At 47.7% G+C, this 10,083-nt stretch overlaps 1 protein-coding gene across 2 annotated transcripts in view; it reads right to left on the reverse strand.

The window, feature by feature from the left end:
- The window catches only part of tjp3 (tight junction protein 3), a 51,192-nt gene extending 41,420 nt beyond the window's left edge, over nt 1-9,772 (reverse strand). Inside the window, exon 1 of one of the 2 annotated variants that reach the window (XM_033047226.1) lies at nt 9,629-9,772. Coding sequence is in view for 1 of the 2 variants with exons in the window: in XM_033047225.1 (XP_032903116.1) it covers nt 3,378-3,401 (24 nt within the window). In the remaining variant the exon portion in view is untranslated. Of the gene's footprint in view, nt 1-3,377; nt 3,835-9,628 lie in introns of those variants that run through there. The other variant, XM_033047225.1, reaches the window with a different exon arrangement.
- Nucleotides 9,773-10,083: the final 311 nt, after the last annotated feature.

Below are 10,083 nucleotides of genomic sequence, written 5' to 3' on the forward strand. Positions count from 1 at the left end.
GATCATGACAAGCCTGCAGTCCATTCTCTGGCGGATCAATACAGCCTCGTTGAGCTGTGAGATGCTGTCAGCACAGCGTGTGATCAATGATCTCCACTATCGAAGTATCACTTTACTGCTGCTGTAATCCAATCTGCTGGCCATCCAGCCACAACCCATTATGCTTTCTGATCGCCGTTTAATCTGGTGGTTTGTATACATTTATTTCCAAAGTCTTTGGTGCTCTCAATAAGAAAGGAAACAAAGATCTTGCGAGCTCAGTTACACGGCCGCTCCTCACTACAAACGCATCCTCACAGAGGTCTTTGGTGCAGAACATGTTGGCCTCTGCCATCAATGATTGTCCCTGGTGTGGGTCTGCACGAGGCACCCTTGAAACTTGACCTGAAGCCAACCTCTGCCAACTACACCTTGGCAGCAGCTTCACAACCACCCAGGGCTGTGGAAGAAAGCCGACACAAAGTGCCGGAGTAACTCCAGCGGTAGAGTTGCTGCCTAATGCCCCTGTCATAGAAACATAGAAAATAGGTGCAGGAGTAGGCCATTCGGCCCTTCGAGCCTGCACCGCCATTCAATATGATCATGGCTGAGCATCCAACTCAGTATCCTGTACCTGCCTTCTCTCCATACCCCCTGATCCCTTTAGCCACAAGGGCCACATCTAACTCCCTCTTAAATATAGCCAATGAACTGGCCTCAACTACCTTCTGTGGCAGAGAATTCCAGAGATTCACCACTCTCTGTGTGAAAAACCCAAGGTTTCCGTGCGGTTCCCGGAGGTTTTTTTATCAGTCTCCCTACCTGCTTCCACTACCTGCAACCTCTGGCAACCACCTGCAACCTCCGGGAACCGCACAGAAACCTTGGGTGGGGCGCAAAGTCTCCAGAGGTTTCCGTTCAGGTTTCCTAAGTGGGACAGGGGCATTACACCACTTTCAGCGCCAGAGACGCGGGCTCGTCCCTGACTACGGGTGCTGTCTGTGCGGAGTTTGTACGTTCTCCCCGTGACCCGCGTGGGTTTTCTCCGAGGTCTCTGGTTTCCTCCCACGCTCCAAAGACGTGCAGGGATATAGGATAATCGGCTCGATATAAATGTAAATTGTCCCTAATGTGTGTAGAATAGTGTTAAGTGTGTGGGGATCGCTGGTTGGCACAGACTCGGTGGGTCGAAGGGCCTTTTTCCACACTGATCTCTAAACTAAACACAGCAGGTCAGGCTGCATCCTTTGAGAAAAGGAATAGGTGACGTTTCAGGTCAGGACCTTTCTTCAGACTGGCAGTCAGGGGGGAGGGAAATGAGAGATATAGACGGTACAAAGGACAAACGAGTGAAAGATAGGCAAAGAGCAACGACGATCAAAGAAATGTGGAGCCCACAATGGTCCATTGTTGGCTGTGGTAGGGGTAGAAACAGTGAAACTAAGCCGGAAGAACACCTCCACTCAGTCCGCCTGGACCTACATGATCCCAGAACACTTTCCAAACACTTTAACTCCCCTCCCATTCCCACACTGACCTTTCTGTCCTGGGCCTCCTCCACTGTCAGGGTGAGGCCCAGCGCAAATTGTAAGAACAGCTCCTCATATTTCACCTGGGCAGCTTACACCCCAGCGGTATGAATACTGATTTCTCTAACTTCAAGTAACCCTTGCTTTCCCTCTCTCTCCATCCCTCCCCCACCTTAGTTGTACCAGTTTCACTGTGGTCCTGGTGAGTTTCATTGTCTGTAACTCGTTTTCATCTAGCCCACCGCATGCTTTCTTGATCATCGTCACTTTTTTGCATTTCTTTGTTCTATATCTCGCTACATCACCATCTATATCTCTCGTTTCCCTCTCCCCTGACTCTCAGCCTGAAGAAGGGTCTCGACCCGAAACGTCACCCATTCCTTCTCTCCAGAGATGCTGCCTGTCCCGTTGAGTTACGCCAGTGCTCTCCCCATATCCCCTGGCTCCGCTATTTTTAAGAGCCCTATCTAGCTCTCTCTTGAAAGTATCCAGAGAACCGGCCTCCACCGCCCCCTGAGGCAGAGAATTCCACAGACTCACCACTCTCTGTGTGAAAAAGTATTTCCTCATCTCCATTCTAAATGGCTTACCCCTTATTCTTAAACTGTGGCCCCTGGTTCTGGACTCCCCCAACATCGGGAACATGTTTCCTGCCTCTAGCGTGTCCAAACCTTTAATAATTTATATGTTTCTCTCTCATCCTTCTAAACTCCAGAGTGTACAAGCCCATTCTCTCAGCATATGACAGTCTCGCCATCCCGGGAAGATCAAGGGTTAAATACTCCACGTATAGTAATGCCTCTAATAATGCCAATGTACCCAATTTGTACCGATTGTCTCCGCCTCATTCATGACCCCACTGTACACTGGTCCAGGCAAGTATACCGTCACATCTGGGTCAGGAGGAAGCAGTACATGGCTCAGTACACTACAGGAGGGAGCAAGGACATGTACAAGGGGGTGTGGGTGGGGGAACGACACCAGAAACTGCACTTGTACAGATCTGAAGCAGGGTCCCGACCCGAGACGTCGCCGCTCCGTCCCCTTCCACTGAGCTCCTTTGGTTTATCTTTCCAAAGACGGGGGGGTTTTGGTGGAGAAGCCGTGGGTGGAGCAGAATCGGAGGGAGTTACGCAGGAGCTTGGTGATGGAGGGGTGTCAGGATCAGGAGCTCAAGGGCAATAGGATGGTGAGGTTCACAACGCACTGGTACAGACCAAAGCTGCTCTATGATCTTTGGTACAAACTGAGACAGAACTCTCTGCATTATTCCATGCAGCCCAACCCCCCGGCTGTAAGGTGACACCAGCAACATTGCAACACTCAACAGGTTCCACCTACAAATTAGGCTGCAGTGCTGGACTGCAGATTTAAAGGCATAGTTTTATCTTTCACTAGTGTGGGTGCTCACTCTGACCCACCCCACCAGACCAACCAGACTCACCCTGACCCCCACCATGTCCCACCCCCACCATGACCCCCACACTGTCCCACCCCCACCATGACCCCCACACTGTCCCACCCCCACCCTGACCCCCACCTTGTCCCACCCCCACCCACTCCACCCCTACCCTGACCCACCCCACCCCCACCCTGACCCCCACCCTGTCCAACCCCCAACCTGACCCACCCCGACCCTGACTTGGGGCCTGAGCTCCACAGGGTGCATCAGCAAAACTCTCTCCTCTCCCAGAACCTTCATCGTTTTACACTCTGCATTTCTTTGGCCTGTACACATTGTTCTGTTTCTGACGTGGGCATTAGCCTGTGATGGGCTCGATGCTTGAGTTACAAGGCATGTAAAGGTGATATCATGCTGTTTACACCCTCGCGGTTACTGCAATGCCGGAGATTCACAACTGTACTCACCTGATCTTGGAATCTGACAGCCATTTTGTGAACTATCTTCTCATTTCTTGTGTGATTTCTCTGCCTGCCTCCGTTGTTACTTCCTGGTGTTCAGGCAACTCATTACTTTGGTAACTCTCAGATCCCAGAAGGCGGGGATTTCTCTTGTGGTGAGCGCTAAAACCGTCACACAGTCTTGCTTCGTAAAATTCCTCTCTGGCTTTTCAATACCTGCACCTTTAACCACAGAGGAGTGAGGCCTCTGAAATGACAGGCCGCTGCCTAGCTCAGCCCACAACCAGTGACGACATTACAACCTGCACAGGTAAACAAACCTTATTGTTCTCCCTTGAGAAACGTGAGACTTTATCTGCATTCCAGTCTAACTCACTCAACTTATTTCACAATCCAAAATTAAAGAGCGCGGTTCACAACAATATCAAATATCCCGGCGTTTAGAAACCTTCCTTTTTCACCCAAGGTTAATCGGTCAAACATTAACTTGGTGGAAGGAGGGAGGTGACCGCTACATACCGAGGCTGCCACAGAGCAGCCATTCACTCCACACACAGGCAGTATTTACTGCACTGGGTATATTTTAATTATCTCTACATGCCTCGGGCCTTGGCACTGTGGAGTTGTACACCTGTTTCAGATGCCGCAGCCTCACAGTACAGGTAACAGCAGGTAACTAACTCTAGCATGGAACTGTTTACGAAAGTTGCTGGAAAAATCGAAGGTCGACAAAAATGCTGGAGAAACTCAGAGCGTGAGTCAGCATATATGGAGTGAAGGAATAGGCGATGGATAGGTGATGTTTTGGGTTGGGACCCTTTTTCAAATACCCCTTTTCAGAAACGTCACCTATCCATGTTCTCCAGAGATGCTGCCTGACCCACTGAGTTACTCCAGCACTCTGTGAAACGTCACCTATCCATGTTCTCCACAGATGCTGCCTGACCCGCTGAGTTACTCCAGCACTCTGTGAAACATCACCTATCCATGTTCTCAACAGATGCTGCCTGACCCGCTGAGTTACTCCAGCACTCTGTGAAACGTCACCTATCCATGTTCTCAACAGATGCTGCCTGACCTGCTGAGTTACTCCAGCACTCTGTCTATCGTGGAGAAGATGATAACTGTTCTCCAGTGCACCTTGAGTTGTGTCTATCGACCTAATTAAGTGCTTCGGGATTCAGTTTACATTGTATGTGTAGGAAGGAACTGCAGATCTGGTTTAAACCAAAGATAGACACAAAAAGCTGGTGTAACTCAGCAGGCCAGGCAGCATCTCTGGAGAGAAGGAATAGGTGAAGAAAATGTCTGAAATCTGAACTCGATTCGAAATGTCACCCAGTCCTTCCCTCCAGAGTTGCTGCCTGTCCCACTGAGTTACTCCAGCTTTTTGTGTCTATCTCCAGATATCACAAAGCAGGTAATTGCTAGACATTTTGCTTTTCAAATGCATCCACTGTTGAGTTTTAGTTTATTGTCACATATACCAAGGTACAGTGAAAAGCTTTTGTTGTGCTAACCAGTCAGCGGAAAGATGACCTGTGTGATTACAATCGAGTCATTGACAGTGTACAGATATATGATAAAGGGATTAAGTAAGAACTGTTGCTGTAGGCAGAGAGATTGAACAGAGTGGAGCAATTGTAATGTGTGATGGCAGATCTGGTTCTGTGGATAGCAAATAGCCAACAGGATTAACAAAGGTAGACAAAAATGCTGGAGAAACTCAGCGGGTGAGGCAGCATCTATGGAGACCCATGGGTCTCGACCCGAAATGGAGCGAAGGAATAGGTGACGTTTCGGGTCGAGACCCCGAAGGAATAGGTGACGTTTCGGGTCGAGTTCCTTTGTAAACAGGATTAACAAACTCATCAGGAAGGCTGGCTCCATCCTGGGGGTGAAGTTGGATTCAGGCAGGTGGGACGAATGTAGACGGGGCATGTTGGATGGCGTGGGCAAGTTGGGCCGAAGGGCCTGTCTCCACGCTGTATCATTCTATGACTCTAAGGGAGAGGCCTTAAGTCTGCAGTCGCACAACAGCCCAGAAATTGTCGTTTTGCATTTTGTTCCAGATAAAATTGATTTTCTGACACATCCTGCGGCAACAAGTCCAGCATTATTGAACTGAATTTCTCGGCAAAGGCGCTGATATTTGTCACTGACACTGTTGCTGTTTCTGGGATGTTGCACGAGAGACAGCGATACCTCAGACATGCGGTGAGGAGACACAAGGGGTTAGTCCAGTTTAAACAGGCACAAGTCGCTGGAGTAACCCAGCGGGTCAGGCAGCAGCTCTGGAGAAAAAGGAATAGGTGACGTTTCAAAATGGAACCACTCAACAGCTGTTTAGTCTTGGTTTAGTTTAGAGATACAGCGCGGAAAGAGGCCTTTCGGCCTATCAAGTCCGTGCCGACCAGCGATCCTCACACACTAACACTATCCTACACACACTGGGGACAATTTTACAATTTTACCAAGCCAATTAACCTACAAACCTGCACGCCTTCGGATTGTGGGAGGAAACCCCGGTGAAAACCCACGCAGGTCGCAGGGAGAACGTGCAAACTCCGTACAGACAGCACCCGTAATCGAGATCGAACCCGGGTCTCTGGCAGCAACTCTGCCGCTGCGCCACCATGCTGACTTGAAAGATAGAGGTGTGGAGGTGGGGGGGGGGGGGGAGCTTGTTTAGTTTTTAACCAATGCAGATGCTGGAATCGGGTACAAGAAAGACAAGGCCAAACTGTTCAAGGTAACCAGTGCGCAGAGCAGCATCCATTGGGGGAGAGGAACGAGAAGTTTTGGGTCGAGACCCTACAACTGAATCATCCAACCACAACCAGAGAGCGGTCCTGAACTACTATCTACCTCTTTGATGACCCTCGGGCTATCCTTGATCGGACTTTGCTGGCTTTACCTTGCACTAAACGTTATTCCCTTATCATGCATCTGTACACTGTAAATGGCTCGATTGTAATCATGTATTATCTTTCCGCTGACTGGTTAGCACGCAACAAAAGCTTTTCACTGTACCTCGGTACACGTGACAATAAACTGAACTGAGCTAAACTAACTAGGAGGGAGTAGTGAGGCATGGATGTCAGACACCCTCTGACACACTCAGTACCTGCACCTAGTTGGAAGGTTGTTAATGGACCTACGGGTCTCGACCCGAATAGGTGATGTTTCGGGTCAGGACCCCGAAGGAATAGGTGACGTTTCGAGTCGAGACCCGGAAGGGTCTCGACCCGAAACGTCACCTATTCCTTCGCTCCATAGATGCTGCCTCACCCGCTGAGTTTCCCCAGCATTTTTTGTCTACCATCGATTTTTCCAGCATCTGCAGTTCTTTCTTAAACATACAGATGATCTGACCTGAAATATAAACACATCATAAATCTAAGATGTTCAAAAGGGAACTGCAGATGCTGGAATATCGAAGGTACACAAAATTGCTGGGGAAACTCAGCGGGTGCAGCAGCATCTATGGAGCGAAGGAAATAGGCGACGTTTCGGGCCAAAACCCTTCTTCAGACTAAGATGATCTAAGATGATGCCGGTTTCTGTAGACTAAAGATTAATGAGCGTGCCGTATACGGGAGCTGGCAGTGTTTACATTCATGTTTTACATTTAAACTGGTGTGTTATCTGAGCAATGCTAATGCAGTTTCGAGAATATGCAGGAATTTACAGCTCTTTGGATTCTAGTTTCTAGTCAAGGTGATCAGGCAGAAACCCCTGGGGCAGTCAGACTTGTTCAGCAGGAATAGCAACATAATCAAGAGGTTGGCAATGCAAGAGAATGACTCCTGTGTTGGGAGCTCTCAGTCACTGATATGCCGCAGTATTGTCCTTGTACAGTCTAACACAGCGGTTCTTAACCTGGGGGTCGTTTGGGACTTTACCGGGGGTTATGAAGGGGATATAAATAACGTATCAATTTTGTGGGCCCATGTTTAGGAACCTAACAAAGGTACATACCACATACAGTATTTTGTTCACGTATGCCAAAAAGGTTAAGAACCACTGGTCTAACAGAACACACATTACTGTCAGATGGAAGGGCAACTCATCCATGCGATATTTTTCTCTCTGCCAGGTTTAAAGTAAATCAGCTGTGGCACAATGTGGAAGGAACTGCAGATGCTGGATTACTCCGAAGATAGACACGAAAAGCTGGAGTAACTCAGCGGGACAGGCAGCATCTCTGGAGAAAAGGAATAGGTGACGTTTCGGGTCGAGACTCTTCTTCAGACTGAGAGTCAGGGAGGGGGAATCTAAAGGGTACCCTTCATCTTGCACGGCATTCTCCCATTCTTCCAGTATTCAAGAGCTCGAAGGGCCAAATATAAACATAGAAAATAGGTGCAGGAGTAGGCCATTCGGCCCTTCGAGACAGCACCGCCATTCAATATGATCATGGCTGAACATCCACAATCAGTACCCCATTCCTGCTTTCTCCCCATATCTCTTAATTCCTGATATCCAACTCTCGAAAGGCCTACTCCTGCACATATTTTATGTTACTATTAGCAACTAAATCTTCTCTAACAGGAAAAACTTCAATGAAATCTAAAGGTGATTCTAAATAATGTTAGTGAAGATGGTTGCTGGTGAATCACGTTGCTCATTGTCTTTGCTCTTAGAATGTGAGAGGAATGCACAGATTTGCATTGAATTGCCACTGGCCAGTTTACTAATGGGTTGAGCCAAAGAGTGTGAAGTGTTCTGGCACCTTGGGGCATTCGGGAGCAAAGCTGAGCCAGGGATTTGCCACCCGATTAACTGGACAGGTCATGACATTCGTCTCTATACATCATGAACCAGGAAAAGAAGGTCGACAAAAATGCTGGAGAAACTCAGCGGGTGAGGCAGCATCTATGGAGCGAAGGAAATAGGCAACGTTTCGGGTCGAGACCCTTCCTCAAAAGAAGCTAGTTCATTTTGATTGCATTAGGTCCACTCAGAGTCTGAAGAAGGGTCTCGACCTGAAACGTCACCTACTCCTTTTCTCCATTGCAGGAGTAGGCCATTCGGCCCTTCGAGCCAGCACCGCCATTCAATGCGATCAGGGCTGATCATCCACAATCAGTATTATTAGTGTCACGTGTACCGAGTTACAATAAAAAACTTATTTGTCTCGACACAAAACGTCACCTATTCGTTCGCTCCATAGATGCTGCTTCACCCGCTGAGTTTCTCCAGCATTTTTGTCTACCTTCGATTTTCCAGCATCTGCAGTTCCTTCTTAAGCACACATAATCTATTTATTTTAGTGTCTAATGTTCTTCTGCTTTGACAATCTGCATTCACATTTCACCTGCGACTCTCGATATTTCAACCAAAGATCCTGTAGCGGAGCTCTGCTATAGGATCTTTGATTTCAACCAGTATTATGTTTCTGAAAGTCTCTCTTCAGACTCCACCCAGAAACCAATCTCTGCAGCCCTACGTAACGTGTCAGAGGAACCCAGCATGCCGGGAAGCGTCCGTGGAGGTCAATGGCCTCGGGACCCTTCCCGAAATATCGTCTGTCCAGTTCCCGCCACAGATGCTGCCTGGCCTGCTGAGGTCCTCCAGCACTTTGCTATTTGCTCAAGATTCTCATGTGTCCCTGTACAATCAATGTCCTGGCTGTCTGCTCTGAAACTGAACGCACTTTACCAAGTCAATTGTTTATCTATTAAATAGCCTAAATAAATAGCATCAGTGATGTACAGTAACATTGAGTGCAGCATATTTCAGATAATAAGTGCCAGCTATTACAGCTGAAATCTGAAGCCCATCTTGATTTTTGTTTATCACTAATCACTTTGTTTAAGAAAGAATTGCAGGTGCTGGAAAATAATTGCAGATGCTGGAAGGTGGACAAAAATGCTGGGGAAACTCAGTGGGTGAGGCAGCAACTATGGAGCTATATTCCTTATTCACCTATTCCTTCGCTCCATAGATGCTGCCTCACCCACTGAGTTTCCCCAGCATTTTTGTCCACCACTAATTAATCAATAATCTTTTACTAAACTGCACTACTCCACGAGCTTTAACATTTTGTACTGAGTATAAAAATAATAATCATAATTCTAATACATAACTAATAATAATCACAGGTTTAACAGCATCAACGTAAAACCTAGTCAGGTGTGGCCCAATAAAACTATGTAAGTTCTAAAAACTAAGCACCAACTAACTTGGTGGCAGGTTCTAGTTTTATTTCCTGTTCTTGCTGGCTCCATGGCCAGGTGTTTAGTTTAACTTACCAGGCAGAAAAACTGTGTGTTGTGTCGAGATCCTGTCAGTTGTTTAAATCCTCACCGTGGTTAAAAGAAAGCCTTCATTCTTAGCTTGGCACCACACATCAATACATTGGAGGAGGCTGTGCCTGACTCTTGGTGAAGGAAAGGGCGGATAACTCTCAACTCATTACCCTACGAGTAGGTGTCAGGTTTACAAAGAGTTTAACTCTTTGTGGTGCTGTGGCGTGGATGTGGCCTGGAATCCTCATATTTGTACCTTTGGATCTAGAGAGATAGGGCCAGGTAGGACTCTTAAAGATAGCGGAGTTAGGGGATATGGGGAGAAGGCAGGAACGGGGTACTGATTGAGGATAATCAGCCATGATCACATTGAATGACGATGCTGGCTTGAAGGGCTGAATGGCCTACTCCTGCACCTCTTGTTGCCTATTTCCTTCGCTCCATAGATGTTGCTGCAC

The sequence above is a fragment of the Amblyraja radiata genome, chromosome 29 (genome assembly GCF_010909765.2).
Source record: "Amblyraja radiata isolate CabotCenter1 chromosome 29, sAmbRad1.1.pri, whole genome shotgun sequence".
Lineage (NCBI taxonomy): Eukaryota > Metazoa > Chordata > Chondrichthyes > Rajiformes > Rajidae > Amblyraja > Amblyraja radiata.